The sequence below is a fragment of the Phocoena phocoena genome, chromosome 10 (assembly GCF_963924675.1).
Source record: "Phocoena phocoena chromosome 10, mPhoPho1.1, whole genome shotgun sequence".
NCBI lineage: Eukaryota > Metazoa > Chordata > Mammalia > Artiodactyla > Phocoenidae > Phocoena > Phocoena phocoena.
The window spans coordinates 1,935,424-1,955,659 of NC_089228.1; the positions used below are offsets into that span (position 1 = coordinate 1,935,424).

Here is a 20,236-nt window from a genome sequence, read left to right on the forward strand (position 1 = left end):
AGGAGGGTGCCCCGGCCGGCAGTGGTCCCACACGGGGCTCAGTCATCAGAGCCACCTCCTGAGAATTTTTTTTTTTTAATTATTTCTTTTGGCTGCGTTGGGTCTTTGTTGGTGCACGCGGGCTTTCTCTAGTTGCGGTGAGCAGGGCCACTCTTCGTTGCGGTACGCGGGCTTCTCACTGTGGTGGCTTCTCTTGTTGCAGAGCACGGGCTCTAGGCATGCAGGCTTCAGTAGTTGTGGCGTGCAGGCTCAGCAGTTGTGGCTCGAGGGCTCTGGAGTGCAGGCTCAGTAGTTGTGGCGCACGGGCTTAGTTGCTCCGCAGCATGTGGGATCTTCCCGGACCAGGGCTTGAACCCGTGTCCCCTGCGTCGGCAGGTAGATTCTTAACCACTGTGCCACCATGGAAGTCCCTCCTGAGGGACTTTTACGTGGAAACTATAAACTTCCTTTTGTGAAACCTCCCACTTTTAAAATGTGGGCTTAAAAAAGGAAATACTCCACCTCACACCCATTAGGATGGCTACCATTAAAAAAAAAAAAAGTGTTGGTGAGGGTGTGGAGAAACTGGAACTTTGTGCCCTGTTGGTGGGAATGTAAGATGTTGCAGCTGCTGGAAAACGGTATGGAGGTTCCTCAAACGTAGAATTGATCCAGCAATTTTACCTCTGGGGACACACCCAAAAGCACTGAAAACGGTGACTCAAAGAGAGATTCGCACACCCATGTTCATAGCAACGCTATTCACAACAGCCAAAAGGCGGAAGCAACCCAGGTGTCTGTCAATGGATGATGGATGAACAAAGTGTGGTGTCTACACACAATGGAATATTATTCAGTCTTAAATGGAAGTTCTGACACTTGAGACAACACGGATGAACCTGGAAGACAGCGTGCTCAGTGAAATAAGCCAGTCACAAAGGGCCAAGTATGATCCCACTTATATGAGGTCCCTAGAGGAGTCAGCTTCACAGAGACAGGAAGTAGGATGGTGGGTGCCAGAGGCTGGCGGGGGATGGAGAGTTGGTGTTTAATGGGCTCAGAATTCCAGTTTTGCAAGATGGAAAGAGTTCTGCGGATGGATGGTGGTGATGGTTGTACCATAATGTGAATGCATTGTATTTAATACCACTGAACTACACTTAAAAATGGTTGAGATGGTAAATCTTACGTCCTGTGTATTTTACCACAACTAAAAATAAACACTGTATGGCCCAAGCAAAATCACGCGTGACTCTGTGTGGCCTTCGGTCCCCACCTCTGCGATCTCTCGACTTGATCTTCTGTGTGGGCTCTTCTGGCTGCGTCACGAGACAAGAAGCTTCGAATGGTGGTGTCCTGATGGAGCCGGAGCCAAAGGACGCCACACAGTGGTGACAGCAGAGACCAGGCTGCCCGTGCTGAGGGCCTGCACCAGGGTGACCACCTCCTCCCACAGGGCTGCTCCTAGGACCCCAGAGCCTGGCGCAGTGCACCCTGCACATATGTGCTTCCCTATTCTCACTCACCTCCTCTTGCCTCTCCCAGCTCCCGGCTTTCTTCTGGCTGCCTCCATCAGGGGCAAAAAGTGTGGCACTGGGGCCCTGCCCCAGCCTGGCTGCCCTATAAAACTTTTTGTGTTATCCAGTGTGATTATCCAACCCCTTTCACTGAAGCCGCAGCTCCTCCAAACAGTCCTTTAGCTTCCGCTCCCTGCTGGGAGTGTTGCCTGCCAGAGCCTGCAGTATGCCTCTCTTCCCTGGAGCCCCAGGACGCAAGGGGGACCCTCACCCATCACCACATGAGGGACACCATGACAAGAGGTAGGTTCTCGGTCTCCAACAACCAGCACCTGTGGCTGTGGGATCCTGGCAGTTCAACTGTGAGCACCTACTCTCCTGATTCAGAGACCGGCAAACCAAGTCTCAGAGAGGGCCAAGGACTTGGTCAGTTTTGTATGTACTAGGGACCCTTCCATACAGCCCGAACCAAAGCTCCTTTTCCCAAGGAATGAGGTTCCACACCTCCCATCGCGGACTGCTCCTCATTCTGGCTAAGAAGACGTAGAGAGTCTGAGTCCACGCATTACCCTCTCTGGTTCCCACCACCGACCTACCCTCTGGGCTCTCCTGGCAGCAAGCAGGGTCTTGTCCAAACTCTCCAAACTGAGACACTGTTCCCAGGCCAGGAGCCCCTCAGATCTGCCCTCAACTTACCTATGCCAAGCTGTGCGCTGTGGGCCAAGCCCTCCCTTGCCTGCGTCTGTTCTGCTTGCTTCTGTACAAAGCAGGACTGTGCTTTGCAGGAAGAGATGGATCCAGAGGGACCACAGACAGCAGCGGGGGAGACACCGGTCTACCAGAATCTGGAGTCTAGGGGACCCTCTGCCTGCTCTAAGGCTTCAGAGCAGGAAAGGGTCCCCTAAGGCCTGGAGCAAGCCTGGTCATCGTGCAGGTGGGGTGGGGTGAGGAGGTCCTGCCAGCCGGGAGCCCAGCTGAGAGGCCAGACAACCTCATTCAAGAGCTGTACCTCCTGCCCTGAGAACAGTTGGGGTCCTGGTCTACTAGATCACACCATGAAAGGAGACCCAACGCAGCCAAAAATAAAAAATAAAATAAAAAATGAATAATTAAAAAAAAAGAAGGGCAGGACAGGATGCTATGCTGCTCTAACAAGCAGGAGTAAGTATTGGCAAAAGGTGGGAAAATGGTAATCACATGCCCCTGAAACTAGTGAAAATTTGGAGAGCAACTTGGCAATACCTAGTAAAGCTGATGACTCAGATAGGGGGAAAAAACTGCCGAAGGAAATGCCCAAGATGATACCATTTATGTAAACCTGAATATCACAAAACAATGTTTTGATACAAGAATGTGCTTTTAACATCGCATTTATGTCAAAGTATAAAAACCTGAATGAAAGGGACACAGGCTCCTGAGAACACTCTATTCTGCCTGGTAAACGACCCCACCAAACTGAGACCTGAAAATGAGTGGGGAAAAGCGAGGAGAAACAAAGGGAATTTTACTTATGCCGCTCATTAAACTTGAAGCAAATACGACAAAAGTCGTCAACAGTCAACATTCTGGTAGTAAGGTATCTGTAAGATCTCTTACTACAACCTCGTGCCAAACAGCCCAGAGAAAACTGCAGGCCCCGGGAAAGCGCCTCGCGCCGAGGTTGCTCTCCAAACCCCACCCGCCACTCCGCCGCCGCCGCCACCGCCCCCCGGAAGAAGAATTTGGAGGCCTAGGGTCTGGGGCGGGGATCCCGCCCGCCGGCGTCGCTCGCCCCCATTGGCAGGAACAGCGCCGGGGCCCCGCTCTGATTGGTAAGGTTGCGATCCCTGATTTGCATAGGCCCGGCGGCGGCGTGCGCGCGTCTGCCTGCGCGCAGAGGCGCCACATCCATCCCGCCGCCAGGTCCGCGTTTGGCGGGTTCCGTCTCCCGGACGCCCGGATGCGGGGGGAAGGGGGCGTGTCCGGCGCGGCCCTCCTGGAGGCTGTCCCCGGATCCCTGGGAAGGCCCCTCGGCCTCGGCGTCCCCACCGTGGGCGGCCCGCTCCTTGCCCCCCCCCGAGGCGTGGCATCCGGTTAAGCCTGGACGGCTGCGCGCGCATTAGTGCGCAGCTACATTATAGGAGCCTTTGCAGGCCTCCTGTTCACGTGGGCCGAAAGCGGTCCGTGCCTTCACGGACCCAGTCATCTGGGTGGGGAGGCGTACAGTCACAACCACCCAAACATCTAATTACAGAGTGGTGCCTGGGACGAGCCTGCAGAACAAACCGCGGGGGCGCTGACCAGGCTGGGGCGGATGGCCCCCAAACCCGTGTCACCCTCCGTGCCCTGCTCCACCCAGGGGCCGCGAATCTGGGCAGGGCTCGCACCCAGGTCCTGCACTCCCCATGCAGGGGTCTTGGCCTCTGCAACCCCTCGTGTTTGGCAGGCACTCTGGCTGGTTTTAAGCTAAAAGATTCGGGTAACTTCCAAGTGTTAAGAGTGAACAGAGACTCAAGAGTGCCCCACCAAGTCTTTTTGTTTCCAGAGAGGCAGTTTTGTCCACAAAAACCCCAGTGCCCCACATTGTGACAAAACCATTCCCTAGGACTATGCCAGGAGAAAACAGTGAGATCCCGAGTTCCTCCCACCAGCAGCATTTTCTGAAATGTAAACAGTTTATCAAACACTTTATTCAGAAAAAAATACAATGTTTTAAGAACTTAATTCCAAAGCACTGAAAGACCCCGAAGGCGAAACAGAAAACAGCCTCTGCTAAGCAGTACCAGGTCACGCTGGGAACTGCCAGCAGGGTCAGACTCTGAGGGAAGGTCCCTGGGCTACCAGGAGAGAGCTGTGGGCACAAGGCCCCCCCGCCCCCCACCATGAGTTGATGGTGGTATCTCTCCCTTTTCCCAGGCTGCCCACCCACCCCACTGGGGGTTCCCCGGTCACAGTCAGGGCACCCCTCCCCCAAGAAGCCACAACTGTTAACACCGTGCTACCCCCTCCAAGGAACACCACCCCCCAACCTGTCACCACCATGGGATTCAGTGCAGCACGCCTTGGCCTCGGCCTCTGTACGTCCTGCGCTACTGGGTGTGAGGCTGCTTGGCCACAGGCTCCTCCTCCTTCTCCCGCTTCAGCCATCGCTCCAGGAGGTCAGCGCCTCTCCTGCGGGAGAACGGGCTCTTCTTCAAGAACTGGCTGGACCCCTGGGGCACATCTGACTCTGCCTTTTGGGGTGCTTTGGTGTCTTCCTTTTTGGGTGACTTTGTGGCCAGCCATTGCAACATCTTCTGGCTGCTGCCACTTGCCTTGAGCTCCTAGGAGAAAGAAGGAAAAGCTCAAACCACCAGCTCAAGCTTGTGGAAACAGGCCAACTCCAAGGCAAGAAAGAGGGGAAGAGGCATTAGGTATTGACCTAGGCTTGGAAAATGTCACCAAGGGCCAGATAGGGCCCCTAATAAGGAGTGGTACGAGAGGAGCAGAGTGCGTTCCAAGGGCTGCAAGGAGTAGGGAGCAGCTCTCAGAGGAGGCTTCCCAGAGGTGTGTGGGACCAGCCAGAGAAGAGAGCTCCTGGGCACTCCAAACACGAGCAGACAATGAAGCAGTGTCAGGGAAAAGTGTGTGCTTCAGCAGGACCAGGCAGTGTGGTGTGGGGAGGAGAGCCGCAGGGCGGGAGTCAGCCGGGGGGCCGGAGCGCAGCTCTCTCCCGCGGCACCGCCCTCCGCACAGCCCCCCACCAGCCCCGCTCCCTCCGCTTCCTCTACACCTTCGCCAACCCCAGACTGAAGCTTCTGAGTTCACACGATGCCACCTCTCCAGAATGTGAATTCTTTTTTTTTTTTTGAATTCTTCTGGAGGAAAGACCCTGGCAGAAATGGGGCAGTGTCTAGTGCAAAAGGAATACATACAATGACATTTTTAGAGACGGGTAATGAAAAAAAGTGTCAGGGGTGCAGGAGTTTGACAGAACTGAGAGAAAAAAGATGACACTGACAGTGAGTATGAAAACTTAATAAACTTAGAAAAGTGGGGAAGGGGGCAGCTTTCTAGCCATCACTGTCCTCCACACTTCTCAGGCACCCTAAGACGCCTACTTTGGAACACTCAGATCCATGTCTTACTTCAGGTCCCTCTATGCCACCTACAAACAGTTGCTACTCCTAAACCTTCACCCCGGGTATCAGCAGGGGCCAGCTTCTGCTCTGGAACTTCCTTCTCACTGAGGCCTCTTGCCTGTTCACCTTCCCTTCAAAATACATCATCTGGATCCCTGCCAATTCTAAGAAGTTAAAAGTTCACGGCAGGAATGTTCTCAGATCCCCCTGAAGGAGAACGACAATTGGAATTCCTCCATCTTGTAGCTGGGAAAAGAGGTGCAGAAAACAGACATAAATCACACATCTGGTTGGCGAGAGATACAGTTATGGCCGAGGGCTCCTTTGTCCTTCTCACAATCACCCTCTAGATTAGGAATCCTCAAACTTGGGTTATTATCAGACACACCAAGGCAGCTTCTTAAAGATACAGAAGCCCAAGCCCAGCCCTGAATACTGAAGCAGTAGGTCCAGACAGAGGCTGGCATTTACATTTTGAAACAGGTCTCCTGAGGACTCCCGGGTCACAGCCAGCTTTGAGAGTCACTGCTCTGGTCCACCCTGCCGTGCATGAGGAAGGTGAATTTGGGGTGGTTTGTATTCAATCTCTGGTTGTGTAAGGTCATGGCATAAAATTAACAGGTCACACTGACAGAAGACAGAAAGCTCAGAAAGAACTATCGTAGTCATAGGCCCTACCTTTTTGACCAGCGAGTCAACAGGAAGCAGACACTCAGGAGTGTTGTTTCGGGAGTTGTTCACCACGGAGGAGACTGGATGGAAGGTGATGTTCTCTGTGGGGTGAATTAACTTCAGAGCTTCTTGAGCTGAGACCTCCCCAAAGTCCAGCCACTTAGAGACTGCCTCCTCTCCATCTAATATGGCAGGCATCCTAGCCCGCGAGGTGAAGGCAGTGGTTGGGAGCCGCGGGTGGGGGGGGGGGGCGGGGGGAGAAAGGCCCGGTCAGCTGAAGCGCAAACTGCCCCAAGCAGCAGCTCACCCTCTCTCCACGCCTCACGTGCCAGTTGCTGCCCGGTGTCCCCCCCCACCCCCCCACCCACAGGGCACAAAACTCAACACCAGGAGACCCAGCTTAACAGAGTCAGACGGCAAAGAGTGCCCCGTGCTATGAGTGAATCCACTCCAGTGTACACGCTAGCGAACTGGTGACCTTTACGACACTCCAGCCTAGACTTAAAGGGAAAATAAACCCTGGAAAACTTGTCTATCAACAATACTCTCCAGCCTTACCACCCATGGAAGATTTATCTAAGAAAGAGCTATTTATATAATTGTGAACAAAAGGAAACTATGGCTCAGAAAAGCAAAGAGCCTGCCTCAGATGACTCCTGGTACCCAGCAGATGTTAGGAAAAGATCCCTTGTTTAGCCCCCAATTTTATGTTCTAGGCCAATGCAAAGAATGTACACACTTCATTGGTGGGTGGTACAGATAGGAGATAAATGCGTTAACATCTATTTTAATAATTATTATTACTTCAACAAGTCAAACATTTTATTTTATTTTAATTTAATTTATTTTTTTGGCCGCACTGCATGGCTTATGGGATTCTTAGTTCCCCGACCAGAGATCGAATCCAGGCCCTCAGCAGTGGAAGCACGGAGTCCTAACCACTGGATCGCCAGGGAATTCCTCCAAACATGTACTTTAGAAAAGTATTTTAAGGGACTTCCCTGGTGGTGCAGTGGTTCGGACTCCGAGCTCCCAGTGCAGGGGGCCCAGGTTCCATCCCTGATCAGGGAACTAGATCTCACACACATGCCACAACTGAGAGTTTGCATGCCACAACTAAGAAGCCCATATGCTGCAACTAAGGAGCCCGCCTGCCACAACTAAGACCTGGGGCAACCAAATAAATTTAAATAAATCAATAAATATTAAAAAGAAAGGGTATTTTAAGATCTTTTAAATTCAGATGCATTTTATGATGAATGGCATCTCTGCACTATCACAGTTTAATTGGCAATAATTGGCAGCACTTTATTTTTCTTAACAATGTATAAAATAGTGGTACAAAATCTTAGATCAGATGAAATAGGAATTTAAGGTGAATTAGCAAAAACTAGAACTATTATATCCCATGAAAGCATCATTTCAGACAGAACGCTTAGGACAACAGGGCTAAAACAGGTAATCCAGTTTGTGCAGCGCTGCATTCTTTTCAGCAAAAAATCATAAAATTACTTCTGAGGACACTCAGATCTGGCAAAAACTGTGAAAATGTTACACTAGTCAGTTCTGCTAACGTTTTTTACTTTATTAAATATCTTTTAAAATATTTATTTGGCTGCGTTGTGTCTTAGTTGCCGCACACAGGATCTGTGTTGCCTTGTGCGGGATCCTCGCTGCAGCACGTGAACTCTTAGTTGCGGCATGCATGTGGGACCTAGTTCCCTGACCAGGTATCGAACCCAGGCCCCCTGCATTGGGAGCATAGAGTCTTAGCCACTGGACCACCAGCGAGGTCCCATAATGCTTGTTTCTAAAATGAAAATCTGTTCCAATGTGATTGATCTATTATTTTTTTAGAACATAATGCAAATTTTGCCTTTGCTTATATACGGTTTTGTCTGTGAGAAACACAAAGTGAACACAGAAAACTGCACCCTGCTGAACTGAGCCTTGTAAGAGTACACAAAACGCACACATCTCAAACACTGACAGCTACCTTGGCTCACTGCATATTATCCTCTGAAGTGCTCTGCTCTTACTTTGCATTTGTAAACTTTTCTCTATATTAAAAAAACTATTTGTTCAACATCTGAAACACGTCTAAGCTTCCTGGCTCAAACACGCTAAGCAGTGCATGCAACCAGAAAACTTGTAAGTCTTGACGAGAAGCTTGAAATAATAATAAAGCGCCTTGAAAGCAGGAAGAGAACATGTGACATCTCCTGAGCGACAGACATAAAGGATCCACAACAGTAACAGGGCTGGGAAAAAAGGAACATCCACGGCTGGAACAATTGCAAGAAGTGTTATAAAGTCAATACCAGCCAGGTCTGAAGGAATAGAAGCAATGGCAAGATTTAGTATATGGACTGAAAGCCGAACAGTTAAAAAACTGGAAGCTTTCTCACAAAGAGAATGCCCTCTCTATACACAAAGACCACAAAAACACCACAGAGGTGGCTCCTCTTAGCACTAGTAATGGCTGTCTTGGTGGCCTCAAACACTGCTGCAATTTCCAGAGCTCTCAGCTGTTGGGAGAAGACATGAGCACAGATGAAGATGCTGCTAAGGAATTTCCACTACTGATACTGAGGTTAATTGGAGGAGGCCATACATTGCACCAAAATGTTCAGTTTTGATTAAATACGTATCTATTATAAAGGCACGCCTCAAAGGAACAACGTTTCAAAGGCAGAAGAACGTGCCCCAGGATTTAAGACTACACAGCAACACAAGCTGCAACTCTTCCGACGCACACTTCCACAAGTCAGTTTCAGGTCTTTCTAAGGTAAAATGCCATATTTATTGTAATATCTATGTACTTCTTAACCACTGAATGCATGGAACGATAGTACTGTTTTTACTAGCCTCCTATTTTCTTTTTGTTTGACTGTGTCACTGACGAAATGTTTAAGTGTAGTCCCCTCAGTCCCACGTTCCTGTAAGTCCTGTGGTTCTCATAGTGCAATTCTGCATACTGTGGTGACTGTTAGGAACGCACGTCATGTTACAGCCAAACTGACTGTATTTTGTGAAGCAACTGTCTCAGTTTCCTACTCTCTAAATCTGTGCGTACAGAAGCTGCCTATCTAAAAGCAAAAAGGACAAACCCTGCCCTGAATCCTTTTGGACCCAGGCATGAGAAGTGTGACTTGCCGGTGGTGGATGTCATTCAAGCCTTTGCAGGAATCCACTGTGATGATGGTGTAAGAATACAGGCAGTCTCCTCCCTCTGGAGGCTCCCAGCAGTCAAAGAGCCCGGCCATTGTCAGCGGCCTCCAGTTGTCCCAGACTTTCTCCCAGTCCTCAGGGCCATCTGCAGCACCCATGCTCTCTGACTGGAAGCAAAATCCATGGTAGATTAGATACTCAGCAGCCGCCCTCCCCCCTGCAGGTTGGGTACTATTACAGACTTGAAAGCACGGCAATCATTTTAGAAGTAATTCAGCCCATGCCTTTAGCATGGGTCCTCTTGATCCACTGTCGCGGAAGGAAAGAGGCTTGGTGGCAGATACGCACTGAAGCAATAGATTTATGGCTCCTTAATGCTTTCACAACGCAGTTTAACACCTTCAGTGGATATTCCGGCCTTCCATGATCTGGATCATGATTCCGGCTTTCAATTACAATGTTAACTTGAATTAGGCCCAGCTATTTCTAAATGATGATGCTCTCATGCAATTTCATGCCCCTGTATCTCGCAGAAGCAATTTTCCTCTGCCCCAAAGGTCTTTCCTTCCCTTTTTCATCATGCCAACTCCTACTTGCCAATTAAGATTCAGTTCAAGGCCTAGAATACAGAAAGCTGGAATGTGTCACCTCTACCATAACAAAAAAAAAGGTAGAGGGCTTCCCTGGTGGCGCAGTGGTTGAGAGTCCACCTGCCGACGCAGGGGATATGGGTTCGTGCCCCGGTCCGGGAGGATCCCACGTGCCGCGGAGTGGCTGGGCCCATGAGCCATGGCCACTGAGCCTGCGCGTCCGGAGCCTGTGCTCCGCGACGGGAGAGGCCACAACAGTGAGAGGCCCGCGTACCGCAAAAAAAAAAAAAAAAAAAAAAAAAGAAAAGGTAGAGAATCTAAATAACTGTAACTTAAACTCATCAGAGAACTGAGGTCACAGGGCAACCAATTAGCCTGAACTTTATGGAAAGACAGGGTCATCCAAGAGAAGATGAGACACCAGTACTGGCTTCCCAGTGGTAACATAAGGAAAACAAGGCCTCCTTCATACAGCAGGTAAGAATTCAGATAAAATTATCAACAAATTGCTCGATGCAGAGTGTGGGCTAGCCTGAGGGCACAGAACCCCTGGGGGCTGCAGACATCAGGGAAGTTTGCCTCAGCTTGCAGACCACCCTCCACAGGTGCCCACGAGAGAGACTGGGGGCAGGAGACTGGAGAAAGCTTCTTTGCCAATGCGTGCTAGACGAGGGGAGCTCTTTTGCCTCAGGGATGGTGAGAAGCCTTACCTGGTCACTTCTCCTCTAAGGAACAAAAAGCTTAAGGGGCCAGGGTAAAAGTGATAAATCCTATCGCTCCTAAGATACAGGTAAAGACCTCCTGAGGCTGGAAAAGGGCAAAAGAAAAAACCCTCTACGCCCCTGGAGAAGCAGGATCACTGAGAAAGCCTGAGCCTGAGAGCCGGGGACACAGTTCTGCTTCAGCCTGAGACTGAACCAAGGCCACGGAGAGCTCTCTCCACCTCCCTGTACACCAGCTGACAAGCAACAGCAGTCTACTTCTGGGGGAGGGGCAAGAGCCTGGAGAGATCCTCTCGAAGGCACAGGCTCAAAGGGAAGTAACAAGAGCTGCAGGGAGCAGGGCTATTGAGAAAAACCCTCTGGAAAACCAACCCTTACCCTGAACACAAGGTGACAGCAGAGAAATATTTAAAGCCTGTGGTGCACAACAAAACCAAACCCAGTTCAGCTCCGGACAAGATCAACTCAACCTCGGACATTAACGGCGCAATAAAAGAATAAACAGGGACTTCCCTGCTGGCGCAGTTTAACAATCCGCCTGCCATTGCAGGCAACATGGGTTCCATCCCTGGTCTGGGAAGATCCCACACACAGCAGACCAACTAAGCCCGTGCACCACAACTACTAAGCCCGCGTGCCACAACTACTGAAGCCCACGCGCCCAGAGCCCGTGCTCCGCAACGAGAAGCCACCGCGATGAGAAGCCCACGCACCGCAAGGAAGAGCAGCCGCCGCTCGCCACAACTAGAGAAAGCCCGCGCGCAGCAACAAAGACTGAATACAGCCAAAAAACGAAAGAAAAAGAAAACATATCCATTTCCAGACATAAATATTATTTATCTCAGTCTCTGTCCTATCTACTATGTCTGGCAATCAATAAAAAAATTATAAGACATACAAAAAGCCAAAAATGAACTGCCAAGATATATACAAATCAACAGGACCAGACTCAAGAGATTACATTTCCCAAATGCTGAACTATCAGACAGGAATTTAAGTGTAATAACTATATATATATATATATGTATTAGCTATATATATTACATATATATATAATAGCTCTTATAGAAAAGGTAGACAACAAGCATGAACAGGCAGATAAGCAATTTCAGTGAAATAAGAAAGAAGAGTGAACTTAAAAACAGGTCAATAATCACTCAAACTGAAACACAAAGAAAAAAGAATGAAATATACAGAAGAGAACATCCAAAAACTATGGGACAATATCAAACTAACACATATATAATTAGAATGTCAGAAAGAGAAGAGAAAATGGGGCAGAAGAAATAGTTGAATAGATAATGGCTGAGAATTTTCAAAAAAACAGGAAAGACATCAACCCAAAAATCCAAGAAGCTCAGAGAACATACCAAACACACAAAGACATAGACACAGATACACACTGCTGCTGATACCTTTTCTGTTTTGATTTGGGGGAAGTAGATGAAGTAGGGCTGCGTCTTGTTTGTTCCCTGACATCGCTGCCACTCATAGAAACCATCTGCTAAAACAACACAGCGCCTTCCCTTTCCCAGAGGCACCTGAGGGAAAACATGAGCAAGATATGGTCTTAGTGACAGAAACATGTTTCACAGACTTAAAAATCTCAGATCTGCCAATGCGTGACCTCAGAGCAGTTAATTCCTCTGTATGTCACATTTCTTATGTATAAAGTCACACTTACACAGAGGCTGAAGAGATTAAATAATGTACGTAGCAGGAAACAGGCACTGTGGTAGCTAGTCTCCAAAGCTGGCCCCACAGAGAACCACGCCTACCAATACTCACATGCTATGTAGTCCCCTCCCTCAGTGATGTCAGGCTGGCTCTGTATGACCAATAGAACGCAGCAGAAGTGACGCTGTCATGATTTCCAAGGCAAGGTCACAAAGCCCTGCAGCTCCTGCCCTGCTCTCTTGGATGGTGAACTCTGGGTAAGCCAGATGCCATGTGAGGTGCCTGACCACCTCGACACCCCCTAGCAGGCACATGGAAAGGCCTCCAGTTGTTCTACTCATCCCAGCTGAGGTGTCACACAGGTGGGTTAAGAAGCCACCTGGGACATGCAGCTGTCATCTGATTAGAACTACATGAGAACCTCTGGTTGAGTAAAAACTGTCTAGTTGAGCCCAGGCAGCCCATGGTTTATTATGAGAAATAATAAACTGTTGTCTTGGCATGCTCTGTCACACAGTAATAAACAGAACAACACGCTACATTAATAACTGGGAACACACTTTGGAACTATTTCTCAGGTATATAAGGCACTAATAGTTCTGTTAGATAAAATAACGAATATGTGCCTTTTCCCTAGACCAGCTACCTACCTTAAAGGACCGTTTCTCCATCATGGTATCACTACGACAGTTGCTAGTGTTGAACTGCAGCTTGGAAGGATCAGCTTCTTTAAACCAAGACGGGACCAAGCCCCACCGCATGGGAGCAATGACACGCTCAGATGAGTCTGCGCCCTGCCACGAAAAAGGTTAAGATCCAGTGAGGAGATCATAATGAAATTTAGAAAACCTAACTCAGTACATGCATTACATTACTACTAGTCTCAAAATACAAAGAGGATTGTTAGTAGGGAAAGATTCTACTTGAAAACAATTTTAGTGATGTATCATGATGTGAGTAATTTGAGTTCTCTAGCAATCATATTTATCAGGATGTATGACATTCTGCTTGGGTAGGATGGGGGATACAAAGAGGTTTAATTTCTGTAAACTTTTAATTAGTGCCTACTGCAGGACAGACATAGTACTAGGCCCTGCACTTCACATGGCCCCAGCTCTCAAGAAGCACACGTTACAGGCAACCATCATGTAAAAAGGTACATGCTATGATTAAGGGATACATAGGGTAGTACGGGGGCACATGAAAGGTGCTTAACTTCAAAGGGCTTGCACTATAACTTGTGAGGCCGCACAGACATTAAAAATATGAAGTAATAAGATACTATAGGCTAAGGGCCATATAAGTGGTACAAGGAGTGTCAAAAAAGTTCAGTGGAGAGTGCTCTGTGAGAGATGGAATGGAGAAGTATGATCAGCTCCTTGGAAGGGGCAGGAGGGGAAGGAATAGGGTGAGGTGGGTCTTGGATTGGTCCCACAAGAGGTACAGGAATCAGACAGAGAAGAGATGGGAGGAAAGACCAGGTATGAAATTAGGGGCCGTGTCAAGAATGTGCAGGAAGTGGTTTTGTGCGGCCAAGTTATAGCAAGCCTGAGGATGCTATTTTTAGGAAGGCCTGCTTACAGGACTGGCCCTCAGTTAGGATCTGAGAACTTGGACTGTGAGTGTTTCCACCTTCCCCTAACTGATAAGGATGGTACACTATGCCTGCTTTGTGCAAAAAATGAGGTTTATGCCGAGCACCTGCTTTCCTTCTAGGAGTCTAGCATTTTGGTACTTGCTAGGCAGAGAGTGCCTACATGACCAGCCCCCAACAAAAACCTTGGGCCTAAGTTTCTAATGGGTTTCCCTGGGCAGAAACAGTGCACAAAGTTACCACATTTTTCACTGCTAGAGAGGAAACATGCTTGGTGTGTCCCCTCACAGGAAGGAGAGACTATAAGGAAGCTTGTGCATAAATTTCTCCAGATTTCTACGTGTTTCTTTTCCCTTGCTGATTCTACTGTGTGTGCTTTCACTGTAATAAACCTTAGCCACGTCGTATGCCGAGTCCTTCGGACGCATCTCCAAATGCGGGGGTAGTCTTGGGGCCTCACCCTCAACACGTGGCTGTTAAACGCTTTTGGGGTAACTGGCCCCTTGAGAATTTGATGAAATCTACAGATTAAAATGTGCGCACACATACACACACACACGCACACACTATTCTCACGGTGTACTACACTGAGCTGGAAGACACCAGTGAGCACACAGTGCATTTTAGGTTCTACTAGGGTGGTACAGTAGGTCTGGTGACAGTAGTGAGAATAAAAGACATTCAAAAGATAGAAAGAAAAAAAAAAAAAGAAATTGTGGTGTCAAATGGACAAAGAAAACAGGGATGATTAACGTTTCAAGCCCAGAAGCCTGAAATAATGATGGTGCTATTGGACAAAAGAGAAAAGTCCGAAAAGAGGTTTGATGTGGGGAAATATCACACACTGAATTTCAGATAACAGCGGGAAGTCTGTGGCAGCTTGGAAAAACGGTCCCGAAGTCTTCGACGCTTCTCCTATCAAGAGCTGTGTGGGGGACCTACGTGCCCTTTTCTTGAATCTGGACGGGCCTGTGACCTGCTTCTATCCAACAGAATGTGGCACGAGTGATACTGCATGATTTCTAAGGCTAAGTCAGAAAAGGTTTTTCAGCTTCCTCCTTGTTTGCTGAGACACTGCCTTCGCTGCCCTGAGCTGCCATATAAGAAATCCAGCTACCTTGGTGAAAAAGCCCAGGCTTTGTGGAGAGGCCACATGTAGGGGCTTTGGTCAAAAGCCCCAGTTCAGAGCCAACATCAACTGCCAGATAAGACAGTGAACATGCCTCTAGATCAGATGTTGGTAAACTTTTCTCTAAAAGGCTAAATATTAAGTACTGTAGGCTTTACAGTCTTTGTTATAAACGCTATTATAGGGACAGAGCAGCCACAGACAACAGATAAATGGATGTTGCTCTGTCCCATAAAGTTTCATTTACAAAAATGATCAGAGGGCCCTAGTTTTCTGCCTCCTGCTCTAGATGATTCTAGCCCCAATACCTTCTCAGCTGAGGCCCCAGACTCCAGGGAAGAGACAAACCATACCTGCAATGCCCTGTCCTAATTCCTCACTGGTGAACATAATATAAAGGTTGTTCTGAGTTAGTTCTAGAATAAAATCCACAGACAGAGGTTTACTATGTCCAACAAGCATGTGGAATTAAAGCTTAGGAGAGAAGCAGCATGGTATAGAGAATGGGTCAGCAAACTTTTTCTGTAATGGACCAGACAGTAAATATTTTTGGCTTTCTGAGTCCACACAGTCTCTGCTGCAACTCAACTCTGCCACCGTTGGTAGTGTGAAAGCAGCCAAAGAACAAGTGAGCATGGCTGTATTCTAATAAAACTTTATTTATAAAAACAGGCAGTGAGCCAAATTTGGTCTGAGGACCATGGTTTGCCCACCTCTGGTATAAAGGAAAGAACATGGCCTTTGTAAGAAGACCCTGGTTCAAAAGTCCCTTCTCCGCTACTTATGAGGTTAGATGTGTGGCATGGAATAGGCACACTAATTGTAGTTTAATACTTTTTGAGGTTATGATGAAAAAGAAACAGCAAAATCTTCTATACAAAGGTGACTGGTAAAGCCATTAGGATAAAGTTTCTTAGAGAGCAAATCACTCACAGGATCAAACCTGGGGGTACAAAAACAAAAAGGAGAAATGAGGAAAAAGTACAGTCCAACAAAAAGTTCCTAGAGAGATAAAAGCAGAATGAAAAAAGCTGAAAGGATGGAATTCCAAGAGGGGAATCGTCAGGAGTGGTGTCTTAGAAGGGCTTCCCTTTTTTATCCTCTTAAATTTATTTGGCTGCACCGGGTCTTAGTTGCAGCACGTGGGATCTTTAGTTGCGGCATGCGGGATCTAGTTCCCTGACCAGGGATCGAACCCAGGACCCTTGCACTGGAATCGTGGAGTCTTAACCACTGGGTCACCAAGAAAGTCCCGGGCTTCCCTTCTGTTTAAAGCTAATTCCTCCACTGTGCTCTTCACAGGATCCTGTCCCACTTCTTTCAAAATCTTGCCTGTATTAGTTAATCCCCTTGCCATACACACACACACACACACACACACACACACAAAACACAGAACCATTCTTGTTATACATGGCAGGTAGGTTGTACAAAGTTGCCATGACACTGAAGTAGGGAACACTGAACTGCAGCTCTTAGGGGAAACACCATTTGGTTGCCAGGAACCTATAGAGAGAACATCTTCATCAACTGATCAATATACAACCTTGTCTTCTGTGTGTTTTTGTTTAACATATTTATTATTATATGTTAAACTTTATTTAACATATATTGTTGGTTCATTAACGTTGAATTCATGACCAGCAGCCACAGTAACTCAAGCCTGAACGAAGCATCTCTAACACATGTATTTTCTCTGTAAGGCATATTACGCCCTTCTTGCATTTACGAATTCTAGCCTGCACTTTACCACTATGCTTGGGGACGATTTTAAACACTAAGATCACCAACAAAAGGCATAGAAATGCAAAAAACATGGCAATAAACAGATCTCAAAAAAGACACTTGTTTATAGTATAAAAAGTGAAACAAGAAAGTAGAACTTCATCTTACTTGATCTCAGTTAGGAATACGTATTTGGGTAACTTGAATATTTCACCACTCTGTATGTCCACGAATGGCTACAAAAGCATCATGAGTATTATTTTAGGGGTGACAAAGTAGGCAAGTAGGCAAATTTACCAACAGAATCTACGAAGAATGAGGGTCAATTGTATGTATATATACATATATACATATATGTGTTTGTTTCCTTCTCCTTAAAGACAGAAGCAGCCTTTAAAACCAATAAATGAGCTCGCAGGATAACTAAGGAAAAGGTGGCCCTGGAAGAAATGGTAGGGTAGAGAATGAAGGAAGAGAAAGAATGTGTGAAAACACAGAACTTTTGTAAATCCTCTTTCCCTTCCGGAATCAAATGTGTCAAATGTGCCTTCCAAGCAGAAGGGCCCCCTGTACAAACCATAAATGAAAATAAGAGATAACATTATCTCACAGCCAACTAAACAATCTCGCATCAGAAACTTACAAGACAAAGCTCTAAATCTGACGTTCTGGACATGGGGCAATTCTGACACTGCCCGCCCCCACCATCTTCACTTCACCAAGCCCGGGGGTGAGGGCTGGCCCACTGGCATCCAGTGGGTATATCGAATGTGTATCTGGCAATGTCAGGAGGCGTTTTTGGTTATGATGACCTAGGGAAAACTGGCATCTACTGCGTAGAGGCCAGTGACGCAGCTAAACATTCTACAACTCACAGGTCAGCTTCCCACAACAATTATCCCCCTTAAAATGTCAATAGTGCCGAGGCTGAGAAATCATGCTCGTAAAAATTCCACTGATCACCTTTAACCTGAGTGTGTTCAATGGACAATTGTAAACCAAACCCAAATACAGGGCTGCCCCATACTGGGAGCAACGAATAGAAAGCGGCTTCTAAGCCAAAATACTGCAAATATTGCTCAATATTAGTCATCGTTTCCTCTACCCTCTTGGACTTGTAACCTGAACAGCTGGTAGCACTGGGGGTCGATAAATGAAAGAGGAAGTAATGTGCAAGTCAGTGGCTTCCAATGCAAATGTTACAATCTATACACATGCGCTGACATTGATGATACGGATTAGTGATCTGAAATAGTTCTATTTTCGCTTCACAATTTACTATTTGCATTTTCAGATAAATGAAACCTCAAATATTTATCAAAGTTAGGAAACCCTTAGCAATCTTTATAAAATTTATTAGAGATGTGGAGTCAAAACATTCCATCAGCAAACTGACACCACTGACAGAAGAGGAGGGCTATGCTGTGCTTACCGGCTCCACCTTCCCCGTTCCTAGTTCCAGGAAGTATCCACTGGAGTGGGAACAGTGGACTGGACCTCGGTACCAGCTCTTCCCTCACTGACTGGGTAACCCAGGACCACTCACAATCTTTCTACACTTCTGTCTTTACATCTGTTAAAGTTTTCTTCCAGCTAACATTCATTCTATAATTTTAATGACGTGGTACAAAGAGAACCGAGGCTAAAAAATAAGAAACCTCAAACAGTTAATCCTTCTTTCTCTTCAAATTATTCCTCCCTCTGAAACATTTTATTTTTTCCTTTTCCAGTCAAGGGTTCCCCATGATATTGTTTTTACTTTGATTTGCCTCTCCTTAAAAAAAGTTCTTTTAGTTTCAACAAGTATGCATCCACTAAAAATGGCTCAAGAATAAACTATTTCATGTAAATGGCTTCATTCAACCAAAAAGATCAAAGGCGTCTGGTATTTTTTTTTTCAAAATAATCTGATCCCCATAACGGAAAAATGAATCTTTTTTGACTACCATATTATCACAACAGTTCTGAAGAGTATTTAGCAGGGTAGTATAATCAATTGTATCAAGTGACTTAAGCATTATGGATCAGATAGAATAAAAATCCAGGATGGAAACAATCAGGATTTTAAAAAACGTATCAAGGATATTTAACATATTTAAGACATGGAAAAACTACTGATTTCAGGAATGAAGCTTTTTTTTTTGCGGTACGCGGGCCTCTCACTCCTGTGGCCTCTCCCGTTGCGGAGCACAGGCTCCGGACGCGCAGGCTCAGCGGCCATGGCTCACGGGCCTAGCGGCTCCGCGGCACGTGGGATCCTCCCGGACCGGGGCACGAACCCGTGTCCCCTGCATGGGCAGGCGGACTCTCAACCACTGCGCCACCAGGGAAGTCCTGGAATGAAGCATTTTTATTACACTGCAGGTATGCATGCATACGGGCACATCCTCCCTCCCTTTCAGGAGATAAAGCCAAGAACCAAAACATGATTATAAGTTATGGGCCACTCCAACACTACCGAAGTAGATTCCGCAAAGATAAAGAATGCAATTAAACTTCAGAACACCAAACCAAATACCTCTGTTCCTAGCTTTAGTAAAAGACAAACATAAAAAGACTGAAGACGCAATCAGAAAGAATAGAAACTTAAACGTTCAAGAAGTCAGAGGTGTTTTTAGACTCGCTAGTCTTAATCCTGCCCTAAGCCCAGAGATTCTGACTTCGCTTATGGACTCATAAGGGGCATGGAAATCCTTTTTTTTTTTTTTTAAAGATATTGAAAAGTCCCTGATGATCAGTGAGGTGTGAAAGACGCTACCTTAAAGTGTTTTCAAATGCATATGAACCGGGCAGGCACCAGGGCGGGCGCGCCTCTTGCAGAGCAGCACTCAGCTGGGGCCCCAGGAACAGTGACCCGTCCCGGAGGCCTCAGCACAGGCGCAGCGGCGGGCGCAGGGCAGGTCAGCGCTCACCTTCTCCACGTGCAGCCGGGACAGGAGCACCGGGCTGCTGGACTGCGGGCTCTTGTTGTACGACGGGCAGTACCGGTCCGGGTCCCTCCACTCTGGGAGCCGCCGCTGGCCCTGCCGGTCCCGGTAGGCGCAGGCCCGGGTGAGGACCTCCTTGGACAGGTGGCAGGACGTCCGCCCGCACATCCTCGGCGCTGCGAACACCGCGGTCCCGGACGCGAGGACGGGGTTCGAGCGCCTCACACGCGGGTCTCGGGCCTCCGCCCCCAGGGTCTCCCTCCGCGCTCCGCCCCGCCCCACCCTACCCCCACCCCAGGCCCGCGCGCCGGGCTCACAGGGCCACCTCCCGCCCCGCGGCCCGGCCGGGCGAGGAAAGGAAGCTTCTCAGCCGGGGGCTCCCCCTGCCTAGCCGGCCCCGGCCTCCCCAGCTCCACCCGGCTCCCTCCGGGAC

The 20,236-nt window shown here is 47.8% G+C and overlaps 1 protein-coding gene across 3 annotated transcripts; it reads right to left on the minus strand.

Moving 5' to 3' along the window:
• Positions 1 to 4,564: 4,564 nt before the first annotated feature.
• HMCES (5-hydroxymethylcytosine binding, ES cell specific) lies at positions 4,565 to 19,988 on the minus strand. 3 transcript variants are annotated; one of them, XM_065885656.1, is made up of 6 exons: positions 19,789 to 19,988; positions 13,079 to 13,222; positions 12,167 to 12,292; positions 9,425 to 9,606; positions 6,275 to 6,467; positions 4,565 to 4,798 (listed from the first exon to the last, which is right to left on the minus strand). In XM_065885656.1, the coding sequence occupies exons 1-6, from the start codon at positions 19,969 to 19,971 to the stop codon at positions 4,565 to 4,567; spliced, it is 1,062 nt and encodes a 353-aa protein (XP_065741728.1). In that variant the 5' UTR covers positions 19,972 to 19,988. The 3 variants fall into 3 exon arrangements, with proteins under 3 accessions (XP_065741728.1, XP_065741730.1, XP_065741729.1); XM_065885658.1 differs by lacking the exon at positions 13,079 to 13,222 and having other exon boundaries at positions 19,789 to 19,971; XM_065885657.1 differs by lacking the exon at positions 12,167 to 12,292 and having other exon boundaries at positions 19,789 to 19,971.
• Positions 19,989 to 20,236: the final 248 nt, after the last annotated feature.

Bases quoted from the DNA above. Each gene is read 5' to 3' on its own strand.
- HMCES (XM_065885656.1), bottom strand. From the start codon at position 19,971: ATGTGCGGGCGGACGTCCTGCCACCTGTCCAAGGAGGTCCTCACCCGG. The intron at 9,607-12,166 runs GTATCAGCAGCA...TTTTGCTTCCAG, and splicing joins CCCAAATCAAAACAGAAAAG to TCAGAGAGCATGGGTGCTGC. The intron at 4,799-6,274 runs GTAGGGCCTATG...TCTTTCTCCTAG, and splicing joins TTGACTCGCTGGTCAAAAAG to GAGCTCAAGGCAAGTGGCAG.